This window comes from Apis florea, unplaced genomic scaffold (genome assembly GCF_048593485.1).
Source record: "Apis florea isolate Af1SG1 unplaced genomic scaffold, ASM4859348v1 contig_2897_pilon, whole genome shotgun sequence".
Taxonomy (NCBI): domain Eukaryota; kingdom Metazoa; phylum Arthropoda; class Insecta; order Hymenoptera; family Apidae; genus Apis; species Apis florea.
This window is the reverse complement of record NW_028256665.1, coordinates 179808-197135: the sequence shown is the minus strand read 5'-3', so window position 1 is coordinate 197135 and position 17328 is coordinate 179808. Positions and strand designations below refer to the sequence as shown.

At 31.7% G+C, this 17328-nt stretch overlaps 2 protein-coding genes and 2 long non-coding RNA genes across 5 annotated transcripts in view; all 4 read right to left on the bottom strand.

Annotated features, from left to right (window-relative positions):
• Positions 1–9457, bottom strand: part of LOC100868226 (popeye domain-containing protein 1-like) — a 42760-nt gene extending 33303 nt beyond the window's left edge. The window contains exons 1-3 of one of the 2 annotated variants that reach the window (XM_086907453.1): positions 8492–9457; positions 8157–8397; positions 5460–5767 (exon numbers count right to left, since the gene is read on the bottom strand). The gene's annotated coding sequence lies outside the window, so the exon portion shown is untranslated. The remainder of the gene's footprint in view (positions 1–5459; positions 5768–8156; positions 8398–8491) is intronic. The other variant, XM_086907454.1, reaches the window with a different exon arrangement.
• Positions 9458–11238: 1781 nt separating this feature from the next.
• LOC147657697 (uncharacterized) lies at positions 11239–11766 on the bottom strand. The gene is made up of 2 exons (XR_015291873.1): positions 11685–11766; positions 11239–11554 (listed from the first exon to the last, which is right to left on the bottom strand). It is a non-coding gene; the product is annotated as an uncharacterized LOC147657697 (long non-coding RNA).
• Positions 11767–13850: 2084 nt separating this feature from the next.
• Positions 13851–16163, bottom strand: LOC100868350 (popeye domain-containing protein 3). Its single transcript, XM_086907452.1, has 8 exons — positions 16048–16163; positions 15879–15946; positions 15623–15757; positions 15351–15532; positions 14787–15026; positions 14569–14721; positions 14309–14453; positions 13851–14196 (listed from the first exon to the last, which is right to left on the bottom strand). Exons 2-8 carry the CDS (start codon positions 15931–15933, stop codon positions 14024–14026), a joined length of 1083 nt encoding a protein of 360 aa, XP_086763578.1. The 5' UTR covers positions 15934–15946; positions 16048–16163; the 3' UTR covers positions 13851–14023.
• A 119-nt stretch (positions 16164–16282) lies between these two features.
• Positions 16283–17324, bottom strand: LOC147657696 (uncharacterized). Its single transcript, XR_015291872.1, has 3 exons — positions 17058–17324; positions 16789–16956; positions 16283–16713 (listed from the first exon to the last, which is right to left on the bottom strand). It is a non-coding gene; the product is annotated as an uncharacterized LOC147657696 (long non-coding RNA).
• Between the last annotated feature and the right edge of the window lie 4 nt (positions 17325–17328).

Below are 17328 nucleotides of genomic sequence, written 5' to 3'. Positions count from 1 at the left end.
TACGCATTCGTAAACAAAACGTTCAAGCAATTTAAACGATATTTATGCTAGAAAATTTGAAAAAATTTCCACGACTTCCTTTCTTCTCCCATTCGCGAAAAGGATTTTTTTTTAGAAAAATGAATTCATGGATAAGGATAAAAAGGGAAGATGGAAACACCGTTGACTTTTAGAACATTACACGTCGATAAATCATGGCAGAGCGCGGAACATGTGGATCCCGTGTTATAAATTTCGGAATCTTAAAATTAGGTTATCGTGACAAGTAGCATATCATCGTACTTCTTTCTCGGATGATTTAACTCCTTCCACGCTCCGATTTTCAACCCTCCGATATTCTCAATGTCGAGAGGATAGAAATTACTTCGTTAAATCTGGCTAATTGTCATTTTTCCCGACTACCGATGCCAAAAATTCGAGTTTATACGCCAAGCGAATCCATTGTCTCGAAATTAACCCCTATTATGTTAACGAGCCCGCACACCGAATTATCAAACCCGCAACAACGAAAACAAAGCCTGGCTATCCCCGATATATCCGCGAATCGGACATCGAAACGGACATCCCACCTACGATTTTACAAATGTCAGACGAATTGTATTTCTTCTAACGCTCGTTCCATGATTCGTTACGTGTACGGTATTTCAATTATTCATTATAATTATCAATTGTAATCGTATATCGATAAAAGTGTTGATTACAAAAAGCGTTATCGTTAAATATGTAGGAATTTTTTGGTAACTCGCATTATAGTTATAGACAAGGGATATATGTATGCGTGATAACGTGATAACGCATTAAAGATGTACGATGTTGGAAGATTAACAGCTCGTGGATCGATCTTCTGCGATGCAAACTTTTAAGTAATACTGCTCGAACAAATTTATTAACGCTGGCATAAAATAACGTTATATCAGATAACGAAAAATCACAAATCAAACTCCGATTTATAAAATTAGATTCTTTTCTTTTTAAACAAAATCATTCGATAAAATATTATTTTTGCGACTTAATTGCCAACATCGAACTAAATTGTACGAAAAAGAGAAATATATATATATACGTGTATAAATACGATGAAAATACGGTTAAAAAAAGTTCTGACGAATGTTATACTCAATTTTGTTAGAAATAGAATTACGTAAGCACACATGTTTGTAGCATTCGAAGCAGCAAAGAGTTTCCCTGTAAAACAATGGCATCGAAGAAGGAAAACGAAAATTGCAATTTCAATATCGTGTACTGGAAAAATGAAAGTGAAAATTCCGCTATTCCATGTTTTTTCACCCTCGAATCAATCGCATAAATATGCGAGAATAAACTAGCTCACGATTAAAATTCCATCCCTTTTCTTCAAATAAATATATTCAAATGTTAATGCCGACTCAAGAATTTATATTCTTCGTCCAAACGAGTATAGAATCGGTCAACAAACTACGATGAGAATCGATTTAATCGTTTAATAATTAAACATTTTCTCCGAATTAAGATCGTTACGAAAGTCAGATGCAAGATTTTACGCGAGAAGTACGTTTAAACGAACGTTAAAACTATAATTAATTAGATGTTTTTATCATTTTGAAGAAAGGAACAGATTACTTTATCCTATTTATCGTCAAGTTTTATTAAAAAATCCTGAAAGATAAGACGCGAAACATGCATAGCGTCGGAATGTTCTCCTTTAAGCTATAAAAATTCCAAAACCGTCCAAGTAGCAACCAAGATGCAAGGGGTCAAAAGTGAAACAAAGGCTTCTGTCGTGCATTGTGATAACATCTTCTAAGACATAGGGAAAATATCGTGCGAACGCACCCTCTTTAACGCGACAAAAAAATTTCATTCGACGATGAAACTTCAAAGTTAAACAAGATATGTTCGAATACACGAGATCGTTACAACATCGTGACGAGTATCGTTGGTAAAGTAAAATAAAAATCTCGATCTGTTTTATATCGTGAGAAAAAAGAATAATAATACTCGCGAACAAGGAAATATCAGGATTTTTTGAATTAATTCTACAAAAAAAAAAAAAAATGTATCGAATAATAATTGCGATTCGTATAATTGTCAAAATATTCGATGAACTCGTATCATTTCGTATCGGTTTACGAAAACGAAGAAAAATATCAGAGCGTTTTAAGTTTCTGGAAATTCGCGCGCTAAATTCGAATTCATGGAAAATGCTCCCTTCCTCGGTTTGATTAGATTTCATCGACACGTATTCTCGATATCTAAATGATGCATTTTCTACGTAATGTCTCATAATTATTTAAGCTCGAACGATCAATGTCGTGAATACGATTGTTCGTTAATTCAACGATTCGATTTTCATGAAAAACCTAAATCAACCGAATCGCGTATGTACATTTTACATTCAATTTGACGAATATTTTAACAATATGTATACGATGTCGATATGGATGATGAATTAAAAGATAGGAAACATTGTAAAGACGTTATCGTTAAATTACATTGTCTTAAAAAAATTTCGAATAAAAAAGGAAGAAAAAAATCTTATATTTCTCTCCATATAGATAAATATTTCGAGCACGCGTACAATATGTTTAAAACCCGTGCAAGAAAAAAATTGCAACAAAAATATAACTAAATGGTGGAACGATGCATGGACTGAAAGGACAAAAAGTTTTTGACATTTTGCCAACTCTTTGAGGGAGAAAAGTAAAAGTAATTAAACGAAACTAGTGTTTCGGTGCAAAAATACAATTCCCCTTCGGCGACTTCGTTTCCTTCTTTTTCTCCACATCCGCAACAATTAAAACCGAACAAATTGAAACGAATAAATGAATCATTGTTTACTCGAATATTTACATTTGATATAAAAGAAGGGTAACAATTTTCGGAAAAAAAAAAAAAAAAAAAAAAATATTTCATCGGAAAAATAATCGCGAAACGAGAAATCCAATAAAATGTTCGTTTCGTTTGGGAGGATATCAATTTTCATCTATCTCGTTAAAACGATACTTCTTATCCTTGTTCGAATCGTACACGATTCTTTTCGAAAGAAATACGTCGATAAACATGACGCGTCGAAAAAGAATAATCACGCATGGTTAATAGAATAGAATGAACATAAATGACGATTAAAACAGTGGATAGAAAGCAAGTTGCTAATCATCCTGTGCTCCGTCGAGCGCGATATATAAGCGGGTGGAGACGCGCAATTCTAATGGAAACCAATTGTTTAGAAACAACATTACATTCAGCGAACAATAACGAAAATAACTGCGATCCGAGTGGCGCGTATATGCAAATGTCACGTGCAATAATTATTCGGTGATAATTCCGTTGTGCAATATGTTGCCTATATATATATATGCGAGACATCGTTAACGGCCTTAGATCGTCAATATCATTATATAACTGGAAATATTACGCGAAACTTGGCAACTAGAGTAGAAAAGAAGAGGGAAGAAACGTGTGGTGGAGAAGTGTAAATATAAAAAAAGAAAAAACAACATAATTTCAAAATTTTGCGAATACGTGATGAAACAACACATACGTATAAAATTATTGAGTTTCCAATATCAAACTCGATGTTTTATACATTCGTTGTTCGTTTCGTATTTATTCGACGAAAAGTTAAAGAAAGAGTCAAATCGTTGAATATATAAATCGTTGAATAAAATATATAAATTATTTCAACGTACGAGAAAGTTTCAATGGATTGAAAATTTAATCAAACGAAGAGAGAAAAGTTGGCTTTGAGTTTTTTTCAAATTTTCATCCATACGTCATAAAACATCGACTTTATACTTCATATTTCTGTTTCTGTAAAGGCTTGATCGCGAATTGTGTCGTTCCTTCGAAAGCTACCTAACCTTTTATTCGAGAAAACAGAATTTCCACAAAGATTCATTCACTGGGAAAACGTGTACGGATAATGAAATCCGATGACTTTGGAGGTAAGTTGCAAAGATCAGCGATCACGTTAGGATAGCGATCTTTTAGGAAGAATATCTGTTACTTTTCTATTATAGATAAGAAACATTCTATATTTATCGTAAAAAGTATCGTTCGTTGTTGTTTCTTTTCTCTTTTTTCGAAAAATGTCCATCTCGAATTCTGTTCGAAGGATAGAAATAGGAAAACTCTTGTAAAATTCATGCAACGAAAAGACAAGGTAAACTTATGACACGGACATGTGTGTACACAAATAGGACGCTTCGCGCCTAGGGGAAAAATGTCACAGGTTTTTAGTGTACACGCGAGAAAGGGTTGGAATAGCATCCGGAAAACGTTTATTAGCCGGATCACGATCTGCGGAACGAATAAGGGTAAAAATAAAAGCTCGCCTTTGCGGCCTATAATCTCGTTTAAAGCAAGGGTCGCTGACGAAAGCAAACATTACTTCCGCGCAAACGATGTTAACCGAGTAAACTGCGTTGTTTGTCCCATAATGGCGTTGCAACGATTAACAAATATCGTTCGATTGGTCGACCCACGGAACTTCTTTTAGACACGTCTACCTCAGAGCTTCGTCGTCCGTGGGACTGGTACGATACTGGATTCGATCCACCAGAATCCCCTTTTGTTCGAGAAAAGAAAATCGTTCAAAAGCGGAATATTATAATTGCGGATCTACTATATCTATCATTATACTGCAAATTTAATGATGCGTTAATTCGAACTTTAATCACTCGTCGATTATAATTCTTTCATAATTCTTGATTATTAATTATTGCCTACACCATCTTTTTATCGGCACACAAATTGTCCCACATTATTAGCATAAAATACCAATTACTAAAATAAAGAAATAATGCCGAGAATTGAATTTCAATTCTTTCTTAAACGTATCTTTAATCTGCGAAAAATTTTTCTTCTGCTATATAATTTTATCCCCAGTTGATAACGCGAGTCAATTCGCATCGCGTCTTTTTACACGTCGACACGAGCACGCAACAGGTAAATGGTAATACGCTAAGATTGCATGCTACAATTAATTTTTTAATGGCTAACTCGTGACCTCGACTTTTCTAGAGCTCCATGAGATACGCTACTTTGTTTTAAAAATCGATGGAAATAACCGCGCGACGCATTTCTGCGAGTTAACGGTACAAATCACGAAGACAAAGAGAAAACGAAAGGAATTCGTCCTTTGTCGAAAATAACGCGTCTCGTGTTCTCATGAATGAACAAATTTTATTGCGACTGATACGATTAGCGATTGGCTTTCTATTAAGATTTCGCTATGGAAAAAATATGTAATATATAATTTACAAAATCGTTAACCCATCGAAATTTAATCGCGATTACGACGAAGCTTGGTTCATTGAAACCATGATCGAATTTTTTGTATCGACAGAAATTAGATATATACAATCTCGAAATTGTAATAATTCAATCATAATAACATAATAACATATAATTGTAAAAGAGAATTAATGTACCGAGATAATTTTCATTATATAATAAATATATGAATAGAAATGACTCACCTTATGGTGGATAAGCGATATGTTGTTTGGAGTGCGGAATAATACACCTCAGTCTTCTGTACGTATGAGTGAATAGCAGGGGGCAACACAGAGGTGTTGAGTTTCTTCCGAATTCGATCACGCAGAAGATCATCACTTCGTGCAACACCATTGCAATCGACTTGCCTCACTGCCCAACGATCGGATCGATTCTCCTTATCGATCGTTCGCGTGTTAACACTCGCACGAACCACGTTCTTTCTATCGTAAGCGTGCGAGTCACTGAATTTCGCGGCTCGTTTCGTAACACGAACGGGCCCCAGATTCGTCTGAAACATCACAGAACGATCAGAGAGTCGGTTAAATAATTGTTCATCGATTAAAAAAAAAAAAAAAAAAAAACGTCATTTTACACGTTCTCTTAATTCAACATTCATTTATTCCGACTAAAATAATCCAATTCTTCATATTTGATTTTAATCGTGTAAATTTAGACATTACACATAGATTTGTCTTCATACGAGATATCTTAATTGTAATTGATAAATATTAATGATACGATATTTTATCGACGTTATCTGTCTACATTTGCTCAACTTTTTTACATGAGAGTTATAGATTTATATCAATGATATTCACCGATAAAGATTGACAGAGATTGAACAATTTAATCGACATATTTCTCGAGAAAAGAGAGATAAAGTAAAATATGTTTCGATTGAGAAAAAATTGATTTAAAAATTTTCAATTCGTGAGAACTCTCGGTAGAGAAAACCGATACGTATCCAACAATTTATTGGAAACTCTTGACTCAATTTTAACAATTTTCCGAAAGAGATCCTCGTATCTATCAACTATAATCCTCAAGTATCAAACTTTTCAGGCAGACACGTCCTAATCTCTCTCATCTAAGGACAAAACATCCATTTACAAAGTTTCAACAATTTTCTCCAAGTTTCACGGAATATCTCTAGTCTCTGAACAGTTGGAAAGATGCGTCGAGACGTCGAGCGTATCGATTCCCTTTACAACGAAAAAGAAGTCGACGGATAGAGTCGAAAGCAACTAGCATCCGGAAAGTTTCCGAAGATCGACACGGTAGAGAAAGTCGAAAGCTAATAATTTTAACTCGAAAACTCTCAACTCGGGCTACCGAAGCTCGCCAAGTCTTGCGACTGAGACTTTTATCAGCCGCGATCGATCGGTCAGCTTTTAGGATTTATGCCTCCCAATCGGAAGTTTAACCGTCTAATTCAGCAAAAATAAATCTTCGTAAATGTGCCACGATCCTATATATTCTTTTATCATAAATTTTAAAAACGAAATTTCAATACGCGATCTTCCAATCGTCTCGCATTTTGTTCCGTGTAGTCAATTTAAATATTTTAACTTGATCGGAGAAAATATTTAATTAAATTAATTAACCATTAAATATACGGAATTATGCGTTATAATTAATTTTTATAATTCTCGTGAATTTTCAGTTGGAAATTCATATAATAATAAATAAAAAAATTAATTTGCTTATCAAAGGAAAAATTCATTTTTAATCCGAATAGTTTGTAACTTGAATAACTTACCGATATTAAAATTACCAATAAAAAAAATCACGATGAATTATTATGAAATATATACAAGAATATAAAATTATCGCAAAATGAAACGTCCGAATTTGTTTCCAATCATGCAATTTATAAAACTTAGATTTCAAAATCAAATCTATCAGAAATGACAAAATCAATTATTTGAATCATTTTGAATCATATAAAAAAAGATTGTTATGGCAAAATTGATTTATCACAATTTTTTAATTTTACAATACAGTGATTCTGAAATTCATGTTCAACTATGTAATATCATCACGATATTTTTAAAAAAGCTTACATATATTCTCCCCAATTTTTTTTCAAACTATTCATAAACGAATATTTTTTTGCAAACTAATAAATTTTAAATTATAATAATATTATTATATATAAAAAAAATACGTGAAAAAAAAAATATATACCATATATCAATTTTAACGAAAAAGTGGCATATCAAATCACAGATTTATAAAACATCGAATAAAATAAGAAGATCGAAATCACATTGAAGAAAGTCTACGAAGGATTTGCACAGAGCCACCTGTCTATTCGATTCGAGTATCGAATCTCGCAATTGTGATTCTCGATACGCTGTGAACTCATTTGAAAATGGTCGGCAATTTCAAGAGATTTCTGAAATTAGCACAAAAAGAAGTTGCGATATACGAGAAAAAAATATAAAACAAGTAAAATTCGTTTTACGTTTCTTTTAAATGAAATTATTAAAAACACTGCATTTTTATATATTCATTTATACTCTTCTATTAAAATTCATTGAAAAATCTTATTGTTAAATAAAAAATAAAAAAAAATATATACCAAAAAATATTTATAAAATTAGATGTTGAAATTATGTCGTTGAAAGTCGTTAAATTTTAAAAGTTATACGTTAGAAAATAAGCTAGTTGGTTTGATCAAAATAACCTCAATTCACCGATAAAATTATTAAAATATTTTAACATTAATAACGATATTTCGTTTTATCTGTCTCGACAAGATCGTCCACAGAAACATCTCTGTCAAAAATCAATGCGACACAGGATTATTAACGGCAAATAACCTTCTTAGTGTGAGTTTCGAGGAAAGTACGATAGAATATAAAACGTCGATAAAAAATATAAGAATCACTTACGATTGATGCAACAGACTATGTTCACTCTTGCGTGTCGGATCAATTCCAATTCTCAAAAAAGAAAAAGGTCAAGACAATTTCTTTGCACGAATAACGGTTCAAGGTTGAAGATGAATTTGCACACGTGTAAAATTTGATGATATTTGTTATAACACCGTTATTCTTGCGCTATTCTCACGGTACATGTTCGTTTAGGTTATATGTGCTTCTTTTTTGTACTCCGATCACTATTCGATTATCACTGAATGCGAAGAAAATAAGCAAACACGAATGAAAATCTCGTAAAAGATACACAGGAAAGAAAAGAAAAAAGTAAGTCGAGGAAAAAAACGTACTTGTTTCTCGGATTCGTTACCACTTGTTAGGTATCAGTTGAATGCGTCACGCATCAATCACGTTTAACCGTCGTTCGTAAGTTCGGTTCAGCGTCTTGCACGCGCACACACGTTCGACGCATCGACGACGAATCAACAAACACAAACGACCGGAGCACGGTTTCGCGCGGCGGCGGCGGCGACGACAACCACCACGACGACGGCGAGGACGAGGATGAGGATAACGGTGACGCGGCAGGACGAGGATCATGACTCGTCTCTACCGTCCATACCGTCTTGCCTCAGGACGTCTGCGATATTTTCGGCAACTTCTCGATTGCGATTTCGATGGTTGTTCATCGGATTCGGGGAAATCGACTGGAACGTGAGAAGTAACGATAACGATTACGGTGACAACCACTATAACTATGTTTATTCTCCGTAAGAATGCTGGCACTAGGTACGTTATTCTCGAAGCGTGCATCGAGCATGAAGCACTGTTTACATGCGAGCAGGGGCGCCATGGTCACTGCCGCTTCTGTGCTTTCCTCGTCTCTACGATCAGCACTGTGATTTCAAATCTGCTATCCTTCGTTCTGGCGGCGCCAACGCGTACCGCGTCCTCCACTCGGGAACCTTCCTCATCGCCGCAATATCAACTGCATCCGAATGGTTCTTCATTCATCTTCGCGTTCATTACTTTTCTTTCCTCATCGTCGTCGTCAATCCTCTTCTCCTCTACACTCATACACCCGTCTCACTGCTTCTTATCGTATATACTCAATCCGCTCTATAAATCTGTCCTTTTCCGTCTCGTATTCCCCTTGGTCTTCTCGTCGTTGTCCTTTCTCTCTATCTTGCTCGCGTTCACCGTTTCTCACCTCTCTCTTCCTTCACCATCGTTCACCTCTCGCGCTCCTCCCACCCTCTCTCTCTCACTCTCACGCGGCTGGCCGAAGCGACACGAGTGCTGCTCCAGAGTTGTGCGACGCGTGCCAAAGCTCTCGTTAAACTAAACTCCGATAGAACTAGCGCCACGCCCTCCACGCAGGTGGCAGCACCCACCGTCATCATCTCGCCAACTTTCCATAAATTTCGTTTTTTACCCTACATTCTCAATCAACCGTTTCTATTTTACAACGATCATCTCTTCTATATCCTTCTTCTTTTTATCCTTGATAAAGCCTTTAACTGATTTATTCTTACTCTCTTCCATGCTATGTTTCTTGTTCCTTCTTCTTGTGTTTCTTTCTTTACATATATATATATATATATATATATATATATATACATATATATATTTACTTACGTACACTTTTGTCACTCTTCTCGTTGGATCTTATCCTTTCGATCTTTCAACTTATTTTCTTCGCACTTATTTTTCAACATTGCTTTCCTCTTCATTCTTCTTAATGCTTTTTCCTTCTTCTTTTAATTTTCTGTCATCTTATATCGATAGCACATTAGTATCCTTTATACTAATAATAATAAATCGTTGTCTTTTTATAATTTATCCATTCGAATTAAAATTTTATCGATGATAGTTTAAATATAATTGCAAATGAGATTTCAAACTTTTTGCTTATTTATGCAATTTTACGATTTAATATTTCAATTATTTTTAATAAACCTCTTTGTTCATTCCAAAGAACAAAAAACTTAATATTTACGTTAGAGATGAATTTATCGTTTCGTTGCACGCTTTCTCTATTATCTCAACGCATATTTCATGTCTATTTCTTCCCTATTATTTATTTGTGCGCTTCCAACGTCGTTCTATCTCTTATATCCTCTTAATTCCTGTTTCGATTCCATAGTTTTTTTTCCATATCTCTTATTATTTCCATCACTTTTTATATCTCTTGTTATGCCATTCTTTTCTGATATATCTTTATCGTTCTTGTCAAGAGTTTCAAAATATTTTAATAATTCTTGAAATAATAGAACTATTTTTGAGATAGAAATAATGTACAAGGATGCACAGAAAACCGAAATCGATCGTTTATCGATGTTATCAATCATAGAAGGAATACTACGCGTTTCTGTCTGTTCTTTCGATTGCATAAGCAGAAACGTAAATCGGCGTTTTGTACCACGATCAAGTGGAATGATCAAGTTTCGATTGCTCGATATTACAGTCGAGAACACGTTTGTAGAAGTGTAGAAGTTTCCATAGCCGTTACACTTTGCAGTAAAATGAGGCGAATCGGAAAACAGTGGCAAATATTTGGAAGCTCGAAATTTTATAAAAATTATGTTTCACTTTTAAATAACATAATCGATATTTTCATTGTATTATTTATAATTGCAGTAATTTTAAAAATTTAATATAGATATGTAAAAAAAATTTTGTAATTTATAAATTTGTAATATAGAAAATAGATGTAAAATTTTATAAAAATTTTCTATCAAATCCTTCGTTATATAAAATGCAAATAAATATATCAAGTATGGCATTTGCTTGATTTGACAAATAAAGATTACTTCGTAATACTATTGTTAAATCCAATGCATAATGAAGTTTTTTACATTCCAAATGCTATGGCCTGATAGTTAAGATCTATTGAATATTGTCACGCAAAGTTTTGACTATCAATTCTGTAAGCAATAAATTATTTTTGCTGTCAGTTTTATTGTTTCACTTCATAAAATCGATCTGTTACAAAAATCCTATTAAAATTCTATTCCTGTTTTTAATTACATAATCATTCCATTCGAATTTACCAAATAAAACTTTATCTTCATAAAAAATTATAATCAACACGATATATCGGTTACTTTATATATCACAATTAATATATTTATCTCAAATATTGTTATAATTCATTATTCATAATTATAAATTGGTAGGATCATATCGAGAAATAGAAAGATAAATTGCACATTTGATAAATCATGTTTCAACAGATGGATAATAAAATGTGCAATGAATCGCAAATTTTCTGCCATTCGTAAAATCGAAGATGCTGTAATTGAGCTATTTCAATGAAATCCATTGATAGTAGATTTACGGATGGCTCAACCGATATATTTCGCCATTAAGATAAATCTTCTTCCGCTCGAGATCGGCTTCAATTAGTCCTGCTATTTCAAGATATTTAGACAATGGTTAAACTAGGAAAATAGTTAAGCTAAAAAGTTAAACCTATAGATAATGACATATTATAAAGACAAAATAAAGAAAAAAGATAATGAAACTATAAATATTAATTACCTATCATCATTTTTGCCAATCTATTTGATCTTCTCCAAGTGAATAAATTTTTGTAAACAAATGATAATAATTTTTTACTTTCATTTGTTTTTGATTCTATTCGGTCAAAGAAAATGTATGTTGCAATTTATTGTATTTAGAAATAGAAAAAAATGAATATATATACATAACGTAGCTAGAATATAGAATAAAAATTATTAAATAAGATATTACGATGAAGTAATAAATATTTCTCATTGTTACATTAACTAGCAATTGATGAACGTGACTTTTACAAAATTTTATTTCTTATAGAAATATTTAAAAAACATTGTAAAAGTAAAATAGATAATTTTTACTAACTAATCGCGTTAGTTAAAAATTAATTTCGATACAATTATTTTTTTTCAAATTGACCACATACATTTTTTTTAATTAGAAACAAAGTTTGATGGATGAATGATTAATGACGATAAATAATCATTACAAATTTTCGTTTTCATTCATTGTATTCATTGACAACAAGAAAACAGTAATTAAAATTTGTACAAAACACGTATTTAAATACTACAAACTATCTCGATCGTATCGATCGTTCCTTCATATTGCCATCAGTGTGATGCTACGTTGTGTGCAAAGTTAACAATGTATATATACATCAGACCCTGCTCTTATTAATTATTAGTTTAGCATATAAATTACAAACACGCAGATATTATAAAATCGAGTAAATATTTTTGATAAAAAATTCACAATAAATATAGTACCTTCAATCTACATCTCGTAGAATTTGAAAGAAAACATAAAAATCTTAACAAAATTCTAAAAAAGAAATTCTTTGTCGAACGATAAAATGCAATGAAAAAAAAAATATATATATATTTAAAAAGATAACATTAAAAATAAAAAAAAATATCTTTCTTATATAGGATTGTATACAATATGCACTTATGCATTCTATATAAATTTGTGCATTATAAAATATGAAGCCCTTCGTGCATTTATCCTTGTATATATGTATAATCGCTTAATCTTAATTGCAACAATTTGTATCAACATTTTTCCATCTGTTATATATATATATATATTGTATGTATATATGTGTGTGCAATACGTATAATTACACTTTAAAATTGCTATAAAATTCTAGCTATATGTGTATATGAATTTCGCAAACAAATATTTCCTATAAAAAATATTCACCATATTATACAACATACATTAATAATAGACAAAAACCAAACGATTTGTACAGTGATCTACGAAAGCTCCTAATTAGTAGAAAATTTTGTTTATAAAATAATTCGTGCATTTATCTAAGGAACAGTTTACAAACTCTCAATCTTTATCGCGCGATATAATTAAATGATAATAATTTATCTTTAAATATCTTATTGTATAATAAGCACTTAAACGCAATTAACGTGTAGAACTGTAGTTTCTTGATCTTGTAATTGTGTAGTCACACATTATGGATTAACAAGATTGTTAATTAATATCACGATAGTTACATCCATATTCACGATATCTTAATATTATTTTTCAAAATTTTAACTTACATATATTTGAAAGTTAAAAAATTTACGTGAAAACGCTTGTTGAAAATTCATTTTAAAAATAAATAAAATTATAACATATACGTCAATTTATTAAATTTCATAAATTTCATAAAAATGCATTTTTGAACACTACACCTGAGATTTCGATGCGTCTTAAGGTGGGTGTATCTTAACGTATTATATTTTAATAGGCAACGGTACAACACTTTCCATTCACATGATTTGATATACGGTAATATAGACCCATTTTTATTGTTCGAGTAAACATTATAGGATCCGTTCGTTTTACGAATTAGAGATTATATCTTTATTCCACTTGGTGTTCGTTCACTTAGGCTATCTATGATTTTTTTTTCTTCCATACTACGTCTTTAAATAGTTTTATCTACTTAATATAATGTAATATAATTGTATATTGTTATATGAAGTAAAATATAATTTATTTGTTTCAAGCTGTATTTGTGCAAATGAAACGGCATTTCTTTGAAAATGTTATGAAAAGATTTCCAAATTTTATAAGTGAAAAATGTTTCGTTTGTCAAATTAATTGATTTGTTCGTTCGTATCGTTCATAGATCCAAAGACGTAATAAATAGTACTTACATAATACTTTTGAATAACTTTTGGATAATTTTTAAAAAACAGTTTTTTTCTTTCATATAGATCAAATTGTTGTTTCTGTATAATTCTGTATAATCCTGTTAAAAATACTAGAATGTTCATCTTACAATATGCAATACCTTAACGCGGACACTAATCGCTGTCTTCGTAAAATGTATCCGGCGTTAAGGAAGCTTCCTGCTATTCTTCGTCCACAATCTCGCAACTGTGATACTTGCTCGATGAATCTAACCAACTTTCCACACCACTGGATGCCAAATCGTCACAGGATGGCATTTCAGGAAGCGGTTCCATGTTTGGTACTCCTTTCTTCGATAGATTATTTGCTGGACGATCTTTTAAATTAGAAATACCTGCGGAAATTATTAATTATTTAATAATTATAGATTATTAATAAAATGGAATATATTTACAAATTATTATTTCTCCTTTCTTTGATTAAAAATTACAAATACAAAGGATTACCATTATCGGAAGACAAAGATGATTCCTTTCTACGAATCAATGCTTGTCTGGATGCTCTTGGACTTCTATATTCGCCGCTAATCGTCAATCCTGCACTAATCGTTGGAAGTCTTATATCCAAATGTGATCCTTTATCTGTAACAATCTAACCAAAAATTAGGCTGAGAACGAGATGTTCTCGAGACGATAGTCTTTGATTCGATTCAATTGTAGATGAAAAAATCTTGACAATTTTATTAGTAATTAGTAACTACTGTTACCTTATTGTTCATAGCGTATAATTTTGTCGCGATGTCTCTGGCAACCAGCGTTGTTAGAACTGTCGCGAGATATGCTTCTTTTACTAAAAGATATTCTAGCGCAGATCTTTGCCAATATAAATATCTGCACGAACTTGCGGCAACAATCGTCACCTAAAGAACAATTAAACTACAACTATTTCAAATAATACCCCTACTTTTTTCAATTTTTTATTTACCTTAAATTTGTCATCGACGGATGCTCGAGAACTCTCGAATTCCGGCGAATCTAAAAATTCGCAAGGTAGAATAGGATGTAAGAAATTCGAATCACTAAGAACATTCACTTTGCCGCTCAGCAATAATCCCAATCTGTCGGTACGCGTTAAATTTTGCATTGCGTACGCTTCACCAGCGTGCAAAGACATTATCGATGCAAATTCTGGAGATACCAATCTTTTAAATTGCAGCCGAGATACCTATTTTTAAAAGAAACGTCAACCAACTTTTATTTATAATCATTGAACGACGCAATGATTCCTTATAAACTTTCTTTTCTTTGAAATTTCATTTTACATAGTCAATGTTTACGATGTTCTCTCATCATAAATATACATCATAAATATTATTTTGTTACGAGAGTAATATTTAAAAACTTTTGTCACATTTAAATTAATAATAGGAAAACAACAATATTTTACGTTAAGAACATTCGATAATAATCTACAGACACGCGAAAGGAATTGAATCGCGTGAGTAATCATTGTTTTTTAATATGTTCACAAACTTTTCAAAGTACTCACTTTAAAGGGATAGAAAAGCGTATGATACGCTTCCTCTAATTCAGGGTCGAATCGGACCGGTCTCATTTGATAAACGATATAAACCAATTGACCGATGTTTAGCACCAAGAAACTAAAGTTCCAGGAGAAAATATCCGGTGCGCAAATCACGTGCCATGCCCAACCAGATAATAACATAAAACCTGAAACAAAAGAATTCGAAACGTTATTTAATTTAAATTCTAAATACCCGTAAAATCATTAGTCGTTAAAAGAATAATAAATCAATTTACCTATTATTAAAACAGAATGCATGAATAATATCCCTTTTCTAGAGGAGGGCGCCGAATACGACAACGCAAAGCAAAAATTCGCCAATTGAAATAATATATGCTGCGGTTGTTGCCACAAACACAATGCCGTGTTACCTGAAAATAGTATAAAAAAAAAAAACAAACAAAATTGTGTTTTAAAAAATTTGTACACTTTAATAAATTACAGATTACAGAAATTATATACGAGAAAAATAAATATAGCGTTAAATTTTACCTAATGCGGTGATATTATACGAGGGAAGAGGGTCGTGTCCAAGTCCAGGACTCATGTTGACTAAATCGCTATCGATGAATGATGTAAAGGGAAAGAGAAGAACGATGAATCTCTAACAGCTACTCGTTCCTAGCGTCCATGCTCACTGATTTGTTTTGGTGAAATTTACCAGTCTCGAAGCAGGGGCGCGGCGTATGCCACCCCCTTTGGCGCTTGCGTCAACTCTTAAGATCGATTCGTTTCCGTGTTGATGATGCAAATGATTTTCAACAAGTTATATCCATCGTAGGCAAGTTAGAAACTCGTTGATAAAGTTGATTGTACAGATCGTATTTTTATCGCGATAGGATAGATGATTTTTCAGATAGATAAATTTAAAAATTAATTTCATCATACGTTTATGATGTCATTTGAAAATTGAATATTTGCAAAAGAAAATAACGTTATTTGAAAATAATAAAGTTAAAATTCCAATTTTTAAAATTGGAATTTTTAAAAAATTCAATATTTCAATATCAATATTTATTAAATATATCATAATTCTTAAAAATTAAATCGATTCAATTTCTCTATTTCTTTTTTCTCCACCATTAATATTCTCCTAAGAATTTGAGAAAATTTTAAAAATCTTACCATTCTTTCTTGAAAATCTCTTATGAATACTTATTAGAAACTTAGAAACATCTGTTTCTCGTCATCTAAGTTTCCTAATTTTATATTCTCCAGTAAATTTTTCAACATTATTTAGAATATTATGATGACGTATTTTTAAATCTGAAGATAGTCATTTTTTAGCTTTTAAATTATTTTTAGGATTGTGTTACACTAAACTATGCTGCTGAAATCAGTAAAAATGTCAAATAATGAATGAAATCACATAGCCACGAATATCAAAGATTGCTAAGGATACCTTTCTTTAACTAATGGAAAATTTGTACATAGAAGAATTTGAAGCGCGAATATATCATAATGTACGTTATTTTGAAATCCAACTTTGTGACTGATCGAACCATAATATTATATCTTTGTCATCCTTTTTATATTAAATATTAAATATCATTTAATAATCTTTTTTCTTCTTTATAATTATAACAAATATTTTTCGAGTTAATTTTTTATAAATACAAGAATCATAACCATAATGATCAGCTATTAAATAGTAAGAATGAAAAATCATACTTTCTTCATTTCACTTGATCCAATTCGCATCTTGCACTATGAAATGAACATCAATATTGCATTGAAATCGCATAACTTGTACAATATAATTTATTATTCGACATAATATACGCAACATAAATCGTTATATAATCTTTATATCTTCGAATAATTATTCGTTGAATCAGGAATTAATCTAAAGGATAATCGATAAAACATTCTTCAAAATCTATAGAAAATTATCAAATAAAAAATTAATGATGTATTTGATGAAAATTAGGTTAAAACAAAA